At 43.8% G+C, this 21,946-nt stretch overlaps 1 protein-coding gene across 12 annotated transcripts in view; it reads left to right on the top strand.

The window, feature by feature from the left end:
- The window catches only part of BCAS1 (brain enriched myelin associated protein 1), a 104,768-nt gene that overhangs the window by 58,547 nt on the left and 24,275 nt on the right, over positions 1-21,946 (top strand). For 3 of the 12 annotated variants that reach the window (XM_078443934.2, XM_078443932.2, XM_078443933.2), the window contains exons 7-10: positions 1,771-1,905; positions 6,521-6,697; positions 13,174-13,215; positions 20,987-21,160. In XM_078443934.2, the coding sequence (XP_078300060.2) occupies positions 1,771-1,905; positions 6,521-6,697; positions 13,174-13,215; positions 20,987-21,160 (528 nt within the window). The remainder of the gene's footprint in view (positions 1-1,770; positions 1,906-6,520; positions 6,698-13,173; positions 13,216-20,986; positions 21,161-21,946) is intronic. The other 9 variants (XM_078443935.2, XM_078443940.2, XM_078443937.2 and 6 more) reach the window with 5 other exon arrangements.

Genomic DNA, 21,946 nt, shown 5'->3' with positions numbered 1-21,946 from the left:
TTTCCTTTACACTTGACAGAACTGATTATCCCTAATGGAACACATGGTTTAACTTTCACGGGAATCGGGAGGAAAGTTTAACTTGGTGACAGATAAGTGTCTTGGGTCCTCCTTTTGATAACGGCTTTGAAAGACACTGGGACCAAATAAATGGCGTGGCCAGCCCGATAACATCTGTTACCAATTTTCGAAGGGGCCAGGTTGTGAAAAGGATCCTGGAATTTATCTCAAGACCTGCGTTTGAGCTCCGGTCCTGCTATGTGGTAGCTGTATGATGTGATCCTAACCTATGTGAATCCAAATTTCAACGTCTGTCAAATCAGGACAACAAAAATTCCATCTCCCCCCCATCCCCCAGCATTGAATGAAAATATGACAATGCCTGGTAAACCACGGAATTCTATTCAAATGCAGGTGATCACGATTTCCATAACTGCTGCAGGACGTATTGAACCACCACTATTACATTTGTATTGTATTGATTGGTCCTTCCAGAATGTTCTTCTTATGTTAGGAAAAAAAAAAAATATATATATATATATATATATATATATATATGAGGCATCTACATGCATTTCCTTTAAAATTAGTCGTTTGCTGCAAGTCAGCTAGGGTCAAGTTCAATGAATAGTTGCGTCCAAATGTTTCTCTTTTGATTCCGTGTCTTGCATTGTTTAAAGTCACATAGTCAGCACAATAGGCTAAAAACAGTGGGGTATGTGGGCGAATTGTGTGGCTTCTCAAGTGACCTGATGGCGCTAATTCTCTTCCGCTGCTCATACAACAAGACTCTTCCCACCCCAGAATTGGTCCCAACTGCACGTACATAGCTGATAAAATCTCACTACCCTGCCCAGAGAGGTCAAGGTCACTGCTAGTAGAACTGAGTCTCAAAAGCGAGTTTGGTGAATGTAGGTTGTCTATGATACAAACAGATCCCTTTATACAAACCTGCCTTTTTAACATCCTTTCTACTGAACTTCTTGGATCCTTGCATTTGAAACATCTACACCATTTGTCCATCTTCCCATCTGGCCCAGATGGTTTTTAGCACACTACACGCCCCACACAAAATCCCCCGCCATTTGTAACTCGAGTCAACAATTCTGAATGGTTGTCGCTGGGTTATTTCAGTTCCAATCTCCCCCCACCCCACCCCCACTCTGGCTCTGTGGACTGGCACACAGTAGACACTTTTTTTGCCGGAGAGATCTGCTCGTCTAGAAGTCAGCTGAAATTTTTATGGATGATACTGCTTCCCTGAGGTTTCTAATACTGAATGAAAGATCGTCTGGAGAAAGGAAGCCACTCAAGGCAGTGTTTGCCTTGACTCCAGGATGCAAAAATAAATTGGGTGTCTTCAGGTATTTTTTTCCTTCCCATGTGACAATAGCATTTAAATACTTAGTGCTGTCAAGTAGGGGCTGTGTATCTTCTTTAAATCTGAATATTTTATATCATATAGACGGAGCTTAAATGTCCGGTCCTTGTCTTTAGCAAGTCGTGTTAATCTGGGTCATTTAAGTAGGTCGCCCTGATGAAAACTAAGATGTGCTTGAAATGGACTGTGAATATACTGTGCAGCACATTGTCTCTGAGCGTTTAAGAAAAGAGAGTCATTCACGTGATGTGAATGTTGTGGTTTGGGGATGGGGGGTGCTGTCTCGGCAGTTAATTGTCAAAGCGTTTCAATGCACTTAAAAACAATGGGAAAAAAATGGATTTTGTCTAAAAACAAAGTTCTAAGCTGTGACCGCTGTTGCCCAAAAGGCATCCAAAGCAGAAAGTGTCTGTGATGGACAAGCTGGGCAGAAGATCTGTGAGATCCAAGCTAAAGCCACCAAGAAAAAGCCCCTGCATAGCCCCAGGCTAGGATTCGCCTTTAGGAAATTCTTTAGGCATAAGGTCTGTATCTTGTTAAATGACAAAGAAAAAAAAAAAAAAAGAACCCTGGTCTTTACCACATGGTACAGGTGGCTGTCCCATGTCCTATGTCCCCTCAGCCCTGCTTCAGGGAAGACAGCCTTGTATGATTGGGATCATTAGAGGGCATTAAAGATTTTGCGAATCAAATTTCAGTGATTATTTTAAATCTCCATAGTTATAAATAAACATCTGGCTCGTTTCTTCCTAGTGTGGACCAGGGTTCTGGAATGATCCTTCTAACTCCGTGTTTCCCAAACGTCGGAAGTATGCAAACCATCGTAATCATTTTTGTCAGATTTAGCACGGTTCAGTTGATCTTTTTTATTAAAATGGACTCAATTCCTATTTAAAGGTATCTTTAAAGAAAACTTTTATTACATCATACATGGAAAACTGGAGTCATTTTTCACAAAGAGGTAACCATTAATATGGCTAATTAAAAAATAATGACCTTCTAGCTACCTTGTTTGTGTTAAGCTCTGAATCCAATGCCTTTCTAGCTCCATTAAAATGCAATTTGCCGGCAATAGAAAAATGTTAAAGATATACCGGCACCAGACTGAGCTTTTCCCCGAATGTTCTCAGGAAGATTAAATGCGAGTTGAAAAAAGAAAAGTATTTTTGCCATTTTCATGTTATTAAGCGTTACATGTCTGCACAATCTAAAATTACCTGTGATGCCACCAATGGTATGCTTCCTACGCTTTGGGAAATACTCTTCTAACCTCAAGAAAATAACATTGTCTTTCTGTGGCCTGTTCCCTCCATTTTCAGTATTAACCAAGCTCATCCTGAGCCCAAATAAAAGCCCAGACAGAACGAAACAGTGAATGAAGGCAGAGCAATTTCTATCTCCATGTCCTTGGAAAGTGAGGACAACATAGAATTAGTTGTGAAGATTTCACTCTCAATTTCTAGGAAGAGACCAGTGTTCGTCTGAAACCACCAGTTAAGATCCCTGAATTGGGCCAGCATGCTTGGACATTGTTTATTTTATTTATTTATTTATTTATTTATTTATTTATTTATTTATCTATCTATCTATCTATCTATTTTATTTTATTTTTTTAAATATAATTTACTGTCAAATTGGTCTCCATACAACACCCAGTGCTCATCCCAACAAGTGCCCTCCTCCCTGCCCATCACCCACTTTCCCCTCTCCCCCACCCCCCATCTACCCTTAGTTTGTTCTCAGTCCTCAAGAATCTCTTATGGTTTGCCTCCCTCCCTCTCTGTAACTTCTTCCCCCCCCCCTTCCCCTCCCCCATGGTCTTCTGTTATGTTTCTCAAGATCCACACAGGAGTGAAAACATACGGTCTCTGTCTTTCTCTGCCTGACTCATTTCACTCAGCATAATACCCTCCAGTCCCATCCACGTTGCTGCCAATGGCGGGATCTCATTCTTTCTCATTGCCAAGTAATATTCCATTGTATATATAAACCACATCTTCTTTATCCATTCGTTGGACATATGTTTAAAACATCAACCATTCTCCACTAGGTTGAATGAACTTGTTAAAAAAACTTCCCCAGCTGGATGTTAGAGTCCCAGGATGGTGTATGCAAAGAAAGGCTCCATAGAAAGATCTCCTGGCTGCATCTGTTTTTGCATAAGCAAACCGTGTTATGAAGCCACGCTTTAATTTCCGTACAGGCTTATTTTGTTTTGTAAAGACAGAGAGGGTGGAGTGATAGAAATTACGGGGCGGGGGGGGCGGGGGGGGAGGGTGGAGATTAAAAAGTGGTGCTACTCTGTGTGAGAGACAATTTGGTAATTGCTAGCGAAATGTGTCATAGACCTTACGCAAAGCAATCCAGCTGAATTCCCACCCGGAGCTTCTGTGAGGAGGGGGCCCTGAAAGTTTACAAAACGTATGACTTTCCCCCTCATGTCTGCATTTCATTAGGAAATTCATTTCATGCACAGCAAAGTTTCATGTCTCCAGAATCTCTTTCCTCCACACAAAGGGGACCACCCAAGTTCAGTATTCTTAAGGTTTCTCCCCCGATCATTGGTCTCACATCCTGCCACTGCCTTGCATTTCGGGCAAAGATAGGATTCGGGAAATATTGGCAAGAAAAGGTGCCCCTCCCTGGGATTCTGTAATGCCAACACAAGGACTGTAAGATTTTGCCTTGAGTTACGTTCAGTCTATTTTTTGTGTAAAAGTAAAGGAGACAACTCTCAAATGTTCTCAACTCTCATTTTTGCAGGAGTTTGGTAGAACTTACTGGCTTTTACCTCCTTTTTCTTCGTTTGTCATCCAAACAGAGAGAGAAATAGGGCCATTAAGACCAACCAGCCAGATTGTGGCATGATTATAGGAGCTGTGCCACTCACCCTCAATTTCATTGGAACCCAGGACAGAAAAGAGGAAATCCAAGCAAATTCAGGGATTAAACACCGTCTTCTGGTTTTGCTATCAAAAAAAAAATGCAGTGGTTACCAGTCGTGATCAACTCCTAGACTCATTTCTCTGTATCTCAATTTTTCTTTCTATAAGAAGAATTTTCTTAAAAAATTTTTTTTCTTGGTTTAAAAAAGTAGGGAGGCCAGGAATTAAAAAGTGAAATAAGCTTATTGTTATAAATAATAAGAGTGTCAGCTTTGCTGAATCAGGATCTTTTTCTCTTGGCTTCGTCACATGCTATGCTTCGGAATCAAACTTTTTCACATGTTCTTCTAACATTGAACATGACAACATGCACACAAAGAAAGGCATTGTTTTAGGACTTTTTTTGCCATGCCCAGGAATGCTCCTCTCCCCACTCAGGTTTTCCTGATGTCCGCCCTCTCTGCAGGGCAGCTAAAATTTTAGTAGCTGGCTCATTTAATTCATAAGCTCTGCCATACGGTCATTGTTTTCCACTTCAGTGTAATGTTTATATCTTACTAACCCCTCTCCTCTCCCACACCCAGATGTGAAGACATATTAGGGAAGAAGGTAAGGTCATCTGAAATGCAATCTCCAAATCTAATGTTAGAATTTCATACGTGGGGTTGCCAGATAACCTACAGATACTCCGCCAAATTCAAATTTCAGATAAACAGCAAATAATTTTTTAGTATAAAGATAAATATGTCCCGGGGACCTATGTTCTGATGCCTCAGAATTTTTCTTTGTTGATCTGAAATGCAAATGGACAGGGTATCTTATATTCTCATTACTGAGAGTGTTTGCTGTATTTGGCCTATCTGAATCCATCCAGGAGATTGACTCTAAAAAACACAGAGTTTTTGTAATCTCTTCCATAATGCAGACAGAGTATTAATTCAGTTTATGCTGGCAGAACGCCATCTGGGGCACTTCGTTGGGAAGTGAGGAGATGAGTGGGCAAGGAGAAAAGACTACTAGTAGCCTATGACCCCATAGCCCAGTAAGGAGGGGCAGGGTGGGTAGAAACACAACATAACAGGATCCCGTGTAGACGTTGCTCTCCAGTCCTTTCTAGACAATTATTTAGCTATTTATTTAATGCCTATCTTATGCCAGACACTGGGCCTGATGGGAGCTAGGGATATAATGCTGACCAAAGCAATGGCTCTTACCCTCAGAGCTCATGGTCTGGCCAGGGAGGTGCCTATTCAATGAACAATTACACAAATATACTAGTTATATTATTCTATATATAATAGAGTTATCCTCTTGCGATGTTTTTTTCAAGGGTCTCTGGGTACTTTCCCAGTGTAAAGAGAAGAGGAGTACCCATCAGTTTCCCAATGAAACTGATGGGTGTAGATGTGTTTCTCAATTTTTTTGTCATTCTCACCTTCTGGCCATGAAGCTTTTTTTTAGACATTTTCTCCCTGGCTGCATACGATAGCACAGGGAGTGGGGAGACCTTAGTTCATTAGAGGCAGGGTATTATAGGGGAGCTGGTAAGAGTTTGGGTGTGGGTATCAGACTCCCTGGATTTTGATGTCAACTCTGCCCCCTTATTAGTATAGTCGTAGGGAAGTTGTTTTTTTTTTTTTTAAACAACCTGGGACCAACATTTCCTTCACTGTAAAATGAACATAGTAATTAGTTCCTTCCTCGTAGAGCTATTGTTAGTACATTCAATCCCTTAGAGCAGTGCCTGGCACAGGTACCTTTTCTTAAAAGTTAAGTTTTATTAAAAGCTGCAAGTTGGAGATTATGTCCCTTATGCCTATACCTTCTTTATGTCCCTTATACCTCCTTTAATGTCTAATCTGGACTAGTGAAATAATATACGTTTATAATAGGAACGCGGATGTATTGGAGGTGCCTCTTCAAGATGTTTTTACTGGTGGGAACATGACCAAAACCACTTGAAGGGCACTCGATATGAACTAACAACATTCTAACAGCAAAGTGCCTCCTACGAGCACCCTGATCCCTACTGACTTACAAGAACATGGTATCGTTTTTTGCAAAAGGAAAATAACTTGACTTTTTCCAAAATTTTAACACAAATCCACATTCACATAGAATATTTGCAAGTACAGAAAATTGTGAAAAAGAAAACTAACATGCATAACCCCAGCCTGTATTTATAAAAAAAGAACCCTTTCGCTTTTGGAATCCTGACATCACTTTAATTTTTACTTCTTTTTTTACTCTACAGGGTGCTGAAAAGCCACCTGTCCCGTCACCTGACATCCAGTCAGACAAAGCTAACTTTATATCCCAGGAGACCAGAGGGACGGCCAAGAATCCTACATCCTCTGAAACAGCGAAGGAAGCCCCCAAGGAAAAGGGGGCACCCACCTCTCTGCCTCTGAGCAAACTGTTCTGGAAAAAGGTAAGTTCTATTTTCAAGACTTGGGGACACTTTGGGGCTAGGAAGACTTGAGAAACTATTTCAACTGGGCCAATTCATGTGCTCACAAAGCACGCAGTTTATTTTTCTTCTCCCAAATGACTCAACTAGCCATTGAGTTGAAGACTTGTAATTTACTCCTGGGAAGAATGAAATGCCTGTCGTGTCATGTGCATATGTTTCACGGGAAAGGAAAGGAAATAAACAAGCAGATTTTTTCATTCTTGGAGTTATTCCGGCTCGTGACAGGCAGTTGTGGTATTTGGTGACTTCATTTTCTTACTAAAATGGCTTAGTAGTCTGGCTTCTTCCTGGATTCCTCCGAGCACTCTCACTCCCGCGAGCTGAACCACCTCTGGGCTCCCTCCCTCTTTCCCCTGCAAGATATAATCTGTCATTAGGAACCACTAAGGCTCACTCTCCTTTTAGAAAACCAAGGTGTCCACCATTCTCCACCAGGGCAGGGCACACAGCGTGCTCTGTGATAGGGGCATTCACACCACCGTCCGATCTTTTTCCCTCTAGAATTAAGGTGGCGTGCAAGGGAGTGTGGTGGGTGGGGCTGAGTCAGTCTGAGAGCTATTCCTTGATCATCGTTGTTGAGCAAACCCCAGCTGCCACACATGTTCAGAACTCTTGCCTCTTTTAAATGTGGCCAAAGGATGAGCAAGAAGCCGTGGGTGAGACAGTGGAATATAATTCATAGAGCTGAAAGAGATCTAATTAGTAATTTCATCAAAACATCCACGCAAAACGTGCAAAACTTGGCACGCAATACAAGGCAGGTGATTAATACAGATGCCCCTGTGGTGTTCGTTGTATTCTTTGGTCCAGAATCCAGCTGGATTTCTGGAACTCTTCCCTGTTTGTTTTCTGTTGCACAGATATCTTTCTTCTGGGTCCTGCCCAAAACACAAACTCTAATACTTAATGAAAACTTTGGGTGATGTCATTTGGCATCCTGTTCTGGTCTCCTTCCTTCCCAGCTGCCAATTACTTACTTTTAAAAAAGCTTTTATCACCAATACAAGGCAGGGAACAGTTCCCGAGTGAATCAGACGTGCAGTTTGGTGGCCAGGAAGATGACTTAGGCAACCCGTACTCAAACATTTTTATTTAAACAATTATACAGATTTAAAGTGCATTAGAAAAACTGAGCCAGCACATTAAACTCAAGATTTAATATATATGTTGTTCAAGGTGAGACTATAGATGTTTAGCTTAAGAAGCAATCCTATTAAAAAGGAACTGTTACCTGATCATAAATTTGGATCCTTCAAGGAGCGACACTGAGACAGAATTGATGTGCAGTAGATTTATTGGAGGCAAGCGGCATGAAGGATAAAGGACAGGGGATAGGAGTAGGTAGAGAGAGACTTCACACCATAGTGAGGGTCTGACACAGGAGAAGAGAGACAGGGAAGGAAGGCGGAGAAGGTCAGAAAAGCCATGGACTCAGGGTGGCGCTGAGCCAACGGGAAATCCCAGAGCAGAGCTTGCCCACGAGGAGTCGTATGTTGAGCAAGAATGGCCCAGTACCCTGCCATGTTCAGTCATTGCCTGGGAGCGTGGCCTCAACATTTCACTCGGTAGTGGATGCCGAAGAGGTGTGGGCGGGAAGCTCTCTCAGCAGGGAAACGGCACACTCCGTGGCTGCTGCAGAAGGTACACGAAATGTGGCCAAGACCATGCAGGAGGCTGGCAAGTGACGGAAGTCTGAGGAACGCTGATTGGCGGCAGACAGATCTGACTCTGGGTCCGATGAGTCTGGATGAGCAGCCTCAGTTTCAAAATTTGTAAAATGCAAATAATAAGGGTACCTAGACGGAGAAATGAAGATTAGATAAAAAGAATGCCCGCAAACCCCCTAACACCACGCCTAGCACAAAAGTGGCCGATGACAGGGGTCTGGGTGGCTCAGTCGGTTGAGCCTCTGACTCTCGATCTCAGCTCTGGTCACGATCTCATGGTTTGTGGGATCAAGCCCTGTGTCAGGCTGTGCACTGACAGCACAGAGCCTGCTTGGGATTCTCTCCCTCCCTCTCTCTCCACTCTTCCCCTGCTCATGCACACGCCCTCTCTCTTTCAAAATAAATGAATAAACTTTCAAAAAAAGGTGGCCAATGAATTGTCCTTCTGACCTATGTCATTTATCTCCTGCGTGTTCAGGAGGGGACACACTTCATCTTTCTATACCCTCCGGTTTGGAGAAGCTGCTAAGCTACTGAGCTTCAAATACTTTATTTTTCCTTATCTTTGGGGTCTCTGAGGGATATATTGGTTCCTCTTTGAAATTCAAGCTATTTCCATTGAAGAAAAAACAGGACCAGTTGACATTCATCCCCCTAATGATCAGATTTCATATAGGTCAGTCTCATTGGTTTTTTTCCTTTTCCTCGATTATCTGGCTTTATTTCTTGAGTAGATTATAAAAATAATGAAGAGACACTAAAACCCAGTCACCGGTAAATCTTGTTTTCCTTTCTTCCACCTAATCAGGAAGACAGCTCTAGATGAAAGTAAAACACAGGCAAGATTCACTCATGCAAGAGTATTTTTAGCTTCTTTCTTTGTGCTGAGTTTTTTTGTGCTAAGTGCTGGGTGCTAAGGCATTGAAAAGATAGAGCGAACAGACTGGTCCCCTTGTGTAGCTGAAAATCTCATGGGGGGATGTATGTTTTAGTAAAAAACAAAATGAAGACCTCTGTTTTCTTTAAATTAGAAAGCACTTGATTATAAAATCACTGTTGTAAAAATTTTTGGAAAAGAAACAAAGAGGAATGCTAGAGAATTTTGATATTTCCGCTAACCCAAGCTCTCTTTCTTTTCCTCTTGTAACTGAGAAGCTTTTACACAAACTGACTTTGAAGTGTGTGCGTCCACAATATGAGCATCAGAAATAAAATTCTCCCCTAACACACTGTGGATATGAGATTATAAGTTATTTTGATTTATAGGCTTGATTGCGAAAGTCATTCTTATTATAAAACAAAAATATCGAAAATAACCTTTGAGAAAATTAATTTCAAATGATGTCGTGTTTGCCAAAAACTGTTTCGAATCCAGTGACTGGACTACCTATGCCCTTTATTGTTCTGGGGTCTTTCGGATACCATTTGTTCTGTGACCTCCCAAAAGTTACTCAGCCTCTTTGAGTTTCTTTTTCCTCATCTGTTGAAGGAAAGGGTTGATCTTGAAAGGAAATAGATGATCTTGAAAATTTCTTGTACGTGGCAAGTCTTGCACAACAGACAGAATCAGAAAGTTTGGACACATTGCTTGACCACCGAAAGCCTCTGTTTTCCTTTGTGTAAGTAGGGACGTGTTCATCTCACTGTGTTGTTGTGACAGTCCGATAACTGTACCCAGAGAGACCCTCGGACATAGTAAGGGCTCCACGAACAGTTTTATCATCTCTTCAGGTGTGAACAGTTGCTGGTGATGATCTAAACATCCATGTGTGGCGTTTGATGCCAACAAAAGGCACAAAACAAGACTAAGGCTCGTTTGTACTGCTGTCGAAACACCTAAAGTCCATTTGGGGGAACAAGGCACATACACATGCCTGCACTTGCAAGTGTGTGTGCACGTGCACCATTAGTAAATGCTGCATTTGAAATCTCTTCAAACGGGTATTTGAAGGTAGATGCACATATACAATCCGTGTCCACGGCGCAAGAAGACGTATCTGGGAAGGTCGATTCCTTTATCCCCTCCTCCTGCATAGTGTAAAGGTAAAAATAAACACAGGACTTAGACCAAAATGAACATAGGGAAGAGTTCTTAGCCTGGAAAGCAGCTTTCCCTGCTTTCCTTTGGAGGAGAGGAACGATGGTGTGGGAAAAATAATGGGAGCCCTGAAGTCAAAGAGACACATCATCAAATCTCAGCTCTGACAGTTACTGGCCATTTGAATGTGATGGGGTGACTTGAATCCCCCCTGCTCCACTTTCCTCAGCTCTGGGGACAGACCGTGGCATCTACTTTCTGTGGTTAGTGGGAGGACTGAGTTGGAGAACGAATGCAAAGTGACTGGCCCTGTTCCAAAACGATGATGTTGGAATCCGGTGTTAATGTGTGGGGTGCAGATTACAAATGCTGTGGGTGTTTAGAAAAGGGAGCAGTCGGTGTAGGTCAAAACAGACTGAGAGGACTTTGAAAATCCTCTGGATCCTCTGAGTTATCTGCTTCAAACACAGATGCCTGCATTTGATCCCAGAACCCACGGGAATCCTGGTTAAGAGAGTCTGGCATATGGCCGGACAATTATGGAAGCACTTGAAAGGCGGGCCGAAACGTCTAAGCTTGAGGAAAGGTCTTAGGGCCACTGTGAAACCAGTGAACTCAGAACAGCTGTCACATGATCAAAATGATGCTTCCAGAAGACCTGCTAGCCACAGGATGTCTGTTAGCTTAAGTGCTACCATGTGATAGGATTTTAAAGAAACATCCTTTCACGAATGTGCTCTTCAAAGGACGGGATCCTTTGCCGTGCGAGTTTATACTGATGAGTTCAGGAGCTGTTTAGGCCCTCGTTCTCAGCAATATAAATGCCCAAGCAGGATCCTTTAGTTTCAAAGTGGGTTTTGGTTGGGATGGTGAAGGAGGCTGGACAGTCCGTAGGCTCAGCAGATAGCAGCCAGATGCCCAGTTCATTGAAGGAGATGAGAAGTTTCTAGTTTGAGATTTGAATGGGAGTCCTGCGCTCCATGTGGCTCCCGATTAGCCCCACACCCTCTTGTGTTCTTCTCACCGGAGAGCTTGGGAACCCAACGAGCACCTCCCGGCCTGCAGAAATGGGACTTGCGCCGAAAGAGCCCCTCTCGTCTGCTTTGAAGTGAGCCGTTGCATCAGCAGCACCGTCCAGTTTTTGTTCTCGTCTTCCATCTATCACACCGGACCCCCTGGCCGTGGGAAAGAGCGAACTGCAATTCGGTGCTGCTGGTTGCTCTGCCCGTGGGCTTTCTGCTCGGCGCGAAACGTAAAGAGGAAAGGGGGACACTGCCTGAAGCCTCCAGTTGTCGTTGTGTGTTGAGCGCTGGTGCAGGTACGCCTTACATGTGAGATCCAGGCTCCGCTCACAGAACGGGTTCCGTAGAGCTACTGTTGATAAATGGCCCAAGCCGAACATCTCATCTAGAGAGAAAGCAAATCTGGCCGTGGAGAAGGAAGCTCACACAGCTACTACAAAGCGTGACTCAGACCCTTGACGTCTGAGGGTCTTGGAACTTGGCTCTTGGAACCACTTCGACCGCTCCCTAGCTGTACCACCTTGAACAAGTGTCTTCGCCTCCCTGTGGCTCCATTTCTGTCTACGTAAATGACGATCACCCTCCTGACCGCTTGGGGCCACTTCCAGTGCGATGGTGTGTACAAAGCCCCTGCACACACAAGGTAGATGCAGGTGTACGATCCGTGTCCACGGCACAGGGAGACGTATTTGGGAAGGTCGATTTCTTTCTCCCCCCCTCCTGCATAGTTTAAAGGTAAAAATAAACACAGGACTTAGAACAAAATGAACATAGAGAAGAGTTCTTAGCCTGGAATCCAGCTATGAACACCCTAAAATGATGGGCAAAATATTTGGTTCGTGCTTATTTTTCTGGAAAGAGAGTCCAGATCTGCCAAGCGGGTCTCAAAGCGGTCTGCGAACATCACCCCACCACAACCCCTCCCTGCCAAATTTAAGAACAACTGCAAAGATCATCTCCAAAGTTGAAGCTTCGCAAACGGTCGTCATGTAATGATGGCCTCGACCTTTGACAGCACTGGGGCAATCGCTCCCCTCCTTGAGGCAGTCTGCGTATGACAGAATTACTGTAGGGAGGAATAGTGTTTGAAGTTGGGTGTGTTAGACACCAGCCTTCTGGGCCTCCAGAGAAGGGTTCCAGCCGGATTCAACTTTGGCATATGATGCCACCGGCCTATGTTGAGGGCTGAAGCAGCTACCGATGCTGGCCACTGCACTACGGTCAGGATAAGGCCAAAGACCCTGCTCGTTACCTCACCACCTATTTGCTCTATGTGTACCATGGGATGGATGTCTCTGGACTTAACTGCCAGAATTTTCCTGAGCGGCTCATTTGTTTTTACCTGACAGCGACTGTGTCTTATGTGATTTTCATCAACAAGCAGAAAATGTTAAGGCAGACGTGTCACTGACCCACAGCCGAGGCTGTGGTCTGTGTTTTCTGTAGCAACGCTTCTCCCCCACTCCATTCGTGTCCTGGCCGCGTCTGGGTATTTATTTTCCCTTCGTTGCATTTTCAAATACGTAACTATTTATCATCTTGCTGTACCGTGTGATCCCGCGCAAGTCTCTCTCAAGTTCTCTTTGGAACCAGGTGTGCGTAAGCAATTCAGTGTCCAAGAATGGCACCAGAGGGCTGTTGGCCCAAAGAACTCTCCATTTTTTGGTAACATTCTGACTCTTACTTTTGTTTTTATCTTCCCTTTAGTCAGTTAAAGAGGATTCAGTCCCCGCAGGTGCAGAGGAGAATGTAAGTTATGCGTTAAATGGCAGAACCATTTCATTCTCATCTTCCGCATGCTGGACCATTGGGCATTTCAGCTCTGGGGTCCTGTGTTCTTGCATTGCCCCAAGTGTCTCCCATCTGCCGTAGACTCTTTCAGCCTTTCATGTGATAAGGGACCAGTGGGGATAACATTGGGTGAATATTTGCAATGCCTATGAAATCAGCACAAACGAAATCACAAAGTCAGAGCATGCGTTTTTATAATTTGTCGTCATCCAGGGGCTGAAAGAGTCTATCACACTTAAGACCATCCTTCCACTTCCTTAAGGGGCAGTGATGCTGCCCCCTACGCTTCTTCTATCTTGATCGCTCTCTGTTTCCATGGCAACCCAGATTCTCTACTAACTGTGGGCGGTACCCAGGACAGATAGGTGCGTCAAGCATGAGAGCATCTTGCTGCACTTGATGCTAAGACTGTTGTTCTTGGGCGGGAGAACCGACTCCTTGGGTCTACATCTGGGAGACATAGGTTGGACCTCGCTGTCCAAACCCTCCAGACTGTGCGTTCATGTCTAAAGGGGATGGCTCCATAGAGGCACCGCAAAAATGCAGTTTTCCAAAAACATCTTCCAGGGAGATTAATCAATTGTCCTCATGAGTCAGCAGCTTTCTGCTCTGAATGGAGTACAGTCTTGGAAAATTTTACAAGTGGGGATAAGCGAGTTCACAGCTCCTTAAGATAGAAACTGATCATTATCGTTTTGCCAAAGCAAAATATGTTTGGCTCTTTCTAGGTGTCTCTTGTTTGCTAGCCTTGGAGAGAGCTTGTGTTTTCATTTTTATTTAATTGCTGGCATTGAACTGATGTTGAAAATCCAAGTCTGTTCCAGAAATGTTGTCTGTGATGTGGGATGGAAATTAGAATGCTTGTTACAATTCTTGCTAGGAGAAAGGTCTTTCAAATCTGCTTTTTTGTTATTGTAATTGTTTTTCTTTCCCTCCCCCCTCCCTCTTCCTTCCTTCCTTCCTTCCTCCCTCCCTCCCTCCCTCCCTTCCTCCCTCCCCCCACCTCTCCTTTCTTCCTTCCTTCTTTTCGTCCTTCCTTCTCTTTCTTTCTTCTTTCTTTTTTTCTTCTTTCTTTCTTTCTTTCTTTCTTTCTTTCTTTCTTCCCCTTCTCTTATGAGTCAAACTTACGAGCTCAGCAAAGCCCAGATCTTTCATAATTCCCAAAAATTCTCATGAATTTACCAGCTATTTTCTACGGAGCCAAAGCCTCTATTTCAGCAACCTGTGAGGAGGAACAGTGTGAGTCTTTTCCTCCATGAACTTTACATTTAAAAGCTGCAGGTTAACCCTGGGGCATCAGTTAGCATTGAGGTTCTGAGTTTTTTGGAGAGAAACTTCGTTTTGGATGTTTCTGTGCCATTACCTGTTTGAGGAACCCCACATCAATGCAGGGTTGACCTCTGACAAAGAGGAAGTATTTCCTTTTCTAATGTGAAATTCGGAACAGAAATATAAACGTAAACTAAAGTCAAATTACTGATGCCAAAAGAGAACAAAAAAGCTGCTGAAGGTATCAAAGAAAGCAAAATATTTTCTCAAGAAAATGAAGATGCATTATGAAAATGGCTTTAGGTTACTTAGCCCTCAAAAGAACATTTCTGTTTTTAAGCTCCAGCATTTCTTTGTCTGCCTGTTAGTTGGAGGGATGAGGCTAAAAGCAGTGGGTCTTGGGCCCTTTATCCCTAGACTCTGCCCCCTCTTGGACCTCAGTTTACTCATCTCTTAAATGCCCACAATGATATTACCCACCCCTTAGGGTTCTTGCAAGAATTAAGTAAACAATGCATTTAACGTGCATGTTTCAGTGCCCAAAACACAGAAAGCATTCAGTAATTCAGGGGTCTGCAAACAGCAGCTCACAAGCCAATTCCAGCCCATTGCCGTAGGGCCCACAAGCTAAAATTGGTTTTTACATTTGGAATTTTTTTTTAACGTTTCTTTATTATTGAGAGACAGAGAGAGACCGAACAAGAGCAAGGGAGGGGCAGAGAGAGAGGGAGACACAGAATCGGAAGCAGGCTCCAGGCTCCGAGCTGTCAGCACAGAGCCCGACGCAGGGCTCGAACTCACAAACCACGAGATCATGACCTGAGCCGAAGTTGGACGCTTAACCGACTGAGCCACCCAGGCGCCCTGGTTTTTACATTTTGAATCATTGAAATAACTGAAAGAATAATATTTGTGGGGGGGGGGGGGTGGTGCATAAAAATTTCACCAACTTCACATTTTACTGTTTATGAATAAAGTTTTATTAGAATACAACCACACTCATTCATGTGCATATCACCTGTGGCTGCTTCCCCGCTTCAATGGCAGCGTAGAGTGAGTGCTCCCAGTGATCAGAGATTGTATTTCCTCGAGCAATTACACATCCCTAAGTGCCCACGTCGAGTGAAGGCATGCATGAAATAATTAGTTTAATTTCCTCCTCCCAAATAAGAGAGATGGCATTAATCAAAACAACGTACAGTTAAAAACAGAACTATTAAGTGTGATTAACCATACTATGAGAGTCCTATCTAGCGACGTCTGGCTAGAATATGGTTGGTTCGTTTTTGTTTTGTTTTGCTTTTTTAAAAACCTGTGGAAGTTTAGCACTTTTCCTAGAATGTGCTTCGGGTCCTATCAGAAGTAAAATCTGCTACAGAGACTAAAGAATCATTCCTCTGTCATCTGAGAATATTTTGGCCCTTGCTTAATTCAATTAATGTGCTAGCTAATGGGGGAAAAAATCTTTCCCTCCCAATGACCTATACCATCAAGGAAATAGGTACTTCTGTTTTTTACCTCTCTTAGGAAGTAACCTCATGGTTGCAAGTGAAAGAAAACCCAACCCAATCTGGATTTGTTTTTGAAAAGCAATTTATTGGCACTCATCACTGGGAAGCAGAATTGGTTTTAAATAAGTCTTGATTCGGGGCTTTCCTGTGGCTCAGCCTTCCTGGCCTGCCTACATTTCCACCTTCCGATGTCACGTCGCCCAGTTCTGAGCAAAGGAGAGATTGGTCCGGTACAAACTCTGCCTGTCCTAGAATCTGTTCTCCTTCATGGACCTACACGGATTCACGTGCTCTATTAATCAGCTTTGGCCAGATTTTGGTGCAAAATCGAAGCCCCACACTGCAGTGGCTTTCAATAGCAAGGATTCTTGTTTTCCTCATTCAGGCTATGCGGCAGCTGTGGGTTCTCTGTGGCTGATCCATGTGGCTCCTTCCTGCTGAGATCTAGACTGAGAAAAACAGCCCCTTCAACAAGGATGTGCAATTGTAGTGACCAAGGGAAGACAGTGCCGGGGGTGAACCATGCAAGGGCTCTGAGACCTTCCGCTCAGTCCGGCTTTCCATCACATCTGCTCACGATACATTTGCCAAAGCACGTCACACAACAATGGGCACAGATCTATAAGCGCTGTGCAGGAAGCCAGAGTGAAAAATTGGGAAAATAATACATTCTGCCACATGTTCCCATCCCTAAACTCATATGGCCAATGAGCTAGACCATGTGGATTGGCTTAGATCTGCTCAAGCAACTTCAACCCACTTATGCAGTCTTACAGTTAGGGCGTATTGTTCCCCCAAAGCAAAATGGGGGTTCCATGAAGAGAACGAAGGAGAATAGTTCCTGGGTTGAAAAAGAAAATCTTCGCCCAGTCTTGGTAATCAAATAATCGTGTTATAAATTAAATCAGACAGCATCTTAAAGAGATTCGAAAGTAACAACTGTTAGTATCAATATTTTTGTATTATGGGTGAAGTTTAGGTGGAAGAAATCTGTTTTGCTGTAAATCAGTCTCCAGAACTCGCAGTTCTAGTGAAAACTGTATAATCCAAATGCCAAAAGTAACGATGGTGTAATCTTTGAGGCAAAAAGTGGAAACTTGCTGAAATGTGTGTTCTCTGTCTTAAATGCACTAGCTGTCTTCATGCAAAGTATAATATCCCCTAATGAAGTCAAGCCAATCCACGCGGAAGTATAGCACACATCTGATTTTCACCGCATCCGTCATGCCCCAAATTAAAATGTGCAGATGCAGTTATATATTCTAAAGAAGGAGCGACTTCTTCCAAAGCCTTGGCTGGAAGGATATCGGAAAACTATCCGGACAAAAATCAAATTCTATGTCTGTATATGCAAATTAGCTCCTCACTCAGCTCAAATCCTTCTGGATTTCCACACTGGAAATCGGTGGATTTTCCTTGGCTGCTGAAAGCCAATTTCTTGGCCTGACTTCAAAGCTAATGGGACTCTCTAGAAGTATCGCCCACATCAGCCTTTTTTTTTTTCACCTACCGAAATAGTTATGTTTTGAAGAATGGACTCTGGCCTAGGATTTATGAGTTGATACCACTTGCCATTTGTAAAGGCCCAGCAAGAAAACCATTGGCAATTGAAAGATTGATTGATGAGGTTACCATACAGTCTGATTATTTTATTATGTAATTTTCCCTCCAGGCCCTTACATACAAAAAAAGGAACTCGCTGCTTCAGAGACAGAATAATTCTGAACCCAGATTCAATGAGTCAGACTCTGGTCATTACCGACCTCAGGGTTATTTCCCATTTCTCCACCCTTTTCCCCATGATCTCAGGCAAGGTTGGCAACTACCATACCCACAAAGTATTTGATCATTATTAGTCTAAAACAGTACTCCCATTTTTTTTTTCAACAACAATTTGTCTAGGGGTAAGGATGTGACAACTTCTGGCTAGTGCAATGTATGCTAAGGTAGGGAATCAAAATACAGACGTTCGTTTGGAGGAAAGCTTTTGCTGGGAACTTCCTCCATTTTTTAAGACATTGGGTTGAGGATGTCATGCCTGGAACTGTGGCAGCTACTTATATATCCATGAGGTAACAAATAAAAGGGTGAAAATCCAGCATGCCAAAGATGGGAGAACCAAAGGATAGAAGGAACCCATGTTTTTAAAGACATTGTGGAGCCATAGAACCAATCCTAGAACTTCCTACTTTCAAACTGATTCTGTATCATTACTGGTTAAGCCATATTAGGTATTCGGTTACCGGTCCACAACTCCATCCCCATTGAAATGGCTACTTACCTGTGCTATGACTTTGGCCAAGCCGTTCAGTCATTCACATTCTTCATCTATAGGATAGGGACAATGTTATCTTACTCTGAGCTCTTTAATAATTCAATAACTATTCACTGGGGGGATATATTAAAAATACTCTGCACGATGTCAGGCATGGTAAGAGGTGGTTATTAATATCATCTCTAAAAAATGGGCATGTGCATGGCAGGTGATTCCACATTATTCAGGCCCATGAAATAAACAGCTCTCATAATAGCTCAAGTAACAGCCAGTGGCGTTAACTGAGTGCTTGTTATATGTCAGGCACCGTTCTAAGAGCTTCACGTGCACTTCCTGGATTTAATTTTGCAAACCACTTTCTGATGTGTATACTGTCCCCGTCGAGAAGATGGAAACCCCATCGTCTCGATGTCAGGATGTTGAGTAGGGACCTCTGTTTAGAGCCTCCGTAAGGGGTGAGGTCAAGACTTGGAGCCAGGAAGGCACTGCAGGCTGATCTCGTGATCACTAGGTCAGACCGCCTGCCTGTCAGGGTCACCCCGGGACCCTTGTGGCTGAAGGTTCTTTTTCAGAAATGCAACTGAACTGAACCAGGCCCAGATATGGAAACCCATGACCACGTCTGACCACCACTCCCAGTATGTCACCTGGCTTCAATCTCATCCTGGTTTCCCAAGATGGGCCTGGGTCAGGGCAAGGCAGCCCTGCAGCAGGAGAAGCCTCTTCCCAAACATTTGCTGTTTGGCTGTCCAGTGCTTTCATTCTTCCTATGTCTTAAGATGGGACAACTTGGCTTGTGTTCACCCCAGCCCCTGCAGCTCCTCGTTCTCTTATGGTCAATCCATGCCGACCTCCCCTGCTTTGCGTCCTTCAGACTTTCGAGTTGATGACTCCCCAGATCGATTGATGACTTCCCCGTATCTTTGTCGACAGACGGAAGATGCTCGAAGTCATGCTGATGTGTTATGAAATGGAAGGCGGGGAGAGATGGCTGTGATTCAGTTGCTATATTTCAGGCTGGTTCCTCATGCTGATTGGTTAACGGGCACCTCCCTGCTTCAGTTGACAGTGCAGAAATTCAGGGTCTTTCTCAGTCTGGATCCCTGGGGTCACGGGCAAACCAATGGTATATTCTGGATGAACGGAAGGAAGATGATTTCTCCACCGGCATGCTGTGTTTCTAGAAATACCTAAGTTGCCTCCCCCCAACTCCCTGACAGCAAGAACAAGATTCCGAGGAAGGGGCGGCGCCTGGCACCAGCAAAGACAAATGCACAGATAACTTTGGCTCTAGAGCAACTGTCTGTGAGGCAGGGGAAGGCAAGCGTGTTGTGCAAAGGGCCGGGCAGTAAATATTGCAGACTTTGCAGGCCACATGTGGTCTCTGTTGTCTACTTTTTCATCTTTTAAAAAAGCATTTTACAACCCCTTAAAAATGTAAAATCCATTTGTAGCTCGGGGCCGTACTAAAATAGTCTCTGGGCTGGATTTGGGAGTAGCTTGCCAGCCCCTGCCTGAGGAAACCAAAAAAGAAATTATGAAGCCCTCTCAGGGCCAATTAAATCTGTTGCAGGGATCAGTGTGAAAGCAGAAACTGTTCCAGATGTGACTGGGGCACAGCACAAATGGGGCGAGGCGATGCAAAAAACGGAATTTGGAATCAGAGTGCAGGTGAATGGGATCTTCCATCCAAACCCCACGTTGCTGGCCATCCCTTGTCCCCCATGGACATCCAGGGGGCACTGAGCTCACTAGGTACCTCGCTGGGGGCCGTAAGGAACTTGGCCGATTTTCTTGCCAAGTTTGGTTTTCTTCTGAAAGCATGAATTTCAGTAAAGAAACAATGGCAAATGACCGGCCCTGGGGTGGGGTGGGAAGTAAGTTTAGGAGGAAGCCCAGTCTGTTCAATCCAGTGTGGCTTTCATCCTATCCTTTCCGCAGAGACAACGAATTCGCCACAGTTGCAGGTAAATGTAGGGCACGTGATGGGAGATGTCACGGTCACCGTCTCTGAGGGTGGACCCTTAAGGAAACAATTCACTCCTGATTTTTACACAGGCTAGGTGTAAGTCACCTTGATGGCAGACCAAAGAGGCGGGCCTCCTGGAAGGGAGGGGCGTTGAGCATGTGATGGACGGCAGTCCCCAAGAGGGGCTTTCTGTCTAAGCCTTGAACCTCAGGCAGGAGGAATCTCACTACTCCCAAGTCAGTGGATTTGGCATTTTTTTAGAAGTTGGCTGTTTGACAGCACATTATATGGCGGCACCTGGGTGGCTCAGTACGTTGAACATCTGACTCTTGATTTCGGCTCAGGCCATGATCTCATGGTTCATGAGATCGAGCCCGAGTCTGGCTCTGTGCTATCAGCAAGGAGGAGCCTGCTTGATTCTCTCTCTCCTTCTCTCTGTCCTTCCCCTGCTGGCATTCCCTCTCTCTCTCTCTCTCTCTCTCTCTCTCTCTCTCTCTCTCTCAAAATAAATAAATATAAAAGAAAAAGAAAGCCCACTATATGACATGAGCATTACTTCTGGAAGATGTGCCTGCGTAGAAATGATCATTGGCTCAAACCTGTAGCTACTCTGTGAAGAAGGGGGGACCAGGACCCCACTTTCTAAAGCCTCTTTTGGGGAATGTCTTTTTATTCACTGTCTTATTACCTGGCAAAATAATCCAGGTGGTGTGTGAATCACCAGTAGAGGTTGTAAAGTCCGAGGAAGTAGAATCAGCCTTACGAACGGTGGATCTCAACGAGGAAGGAGATACCACACCTGAACCCACAGAAGTAAAACTCAAAAGAGACGACCCCAGACCACCAAGAACCTCCCTGATGGCGTTTCTCAGACAAATGGTAAGCCACCTGCTTCCAGCACAGGAAACCTGAAATACCCAGATCAGCTTCCGAGAGCGAAGGACCCGAGCATCGTAGGTGGGGTGAGACACAACTGTGGGTGGTGTAGATGGGATATAAGTGGAATCTGAAAATTCCCTTTCATCCCTCTGACTCCATCACAGAGAAAGTCTCAGGTTATTGCTAATATTCCTTAATCTCTCCTTGACTCCTGCCAACTCCCTCTTTAACAAAGACAGAGCTGGCCTTGGGTCCTGAGCTGTGGTAGCCAACCGCACCTACCTGGAAGTCAGTATTGTTGTTCACTTTTAATTTAATTTATTTTTAAAGTTTCCTTCTGTGTATGGCAAATGATATTATTTTTCTCATTATGGTAATGACATGCTGTTTCCTTTGAAAATCTGTATATTTACATAAAGAACATAAGGCATTGTTTAGAGGACCAGGTAATAAATAGGCCAAGTTACATGTTGACGTTAGAAAAATTCTGAAAGTGACATGTGAGTCACACAAATGTGGACAAAGCCGATTTATAAATAGTTCCAGTTATAAAGTGGCAACATAATTTCTAATAGCGAGCACGTACAACTCGTTCCGTGCTTTTAGCTTGTATAAAATGGAAAGAATGTGGGCAGACGTGTTTTGGTGTCTATGAAGTGTCATGTACATGAAATAACTAAACATCCAAGAACTTAAATAATATAATGCAACAAAACCCAACTTGGTTGGAAGACAAAAAACAAAAACCCATGTAAAAGGTCATTGGTTTAATTCTCTTTTAATGAA

The sequence above is a fragment of the Panthera onca genome, chromosome A3, assembly GCF_046562875.1.
Source record: "Panthera onca isolate mPanOnc1 chromosome A3, mPanOnc1 haplotype 2, whole genome shotgun sequence".
Classification (NCBI taxonomy): domain Eukaryota; kingdom Metazoa; phylum Chordata; class Mammalia; order Carnivora; family Felidae; genus Panthera; species Panthera onca.
This window is presented reverse-complemented; position numbering and strand designations above follow the sequence as displayed.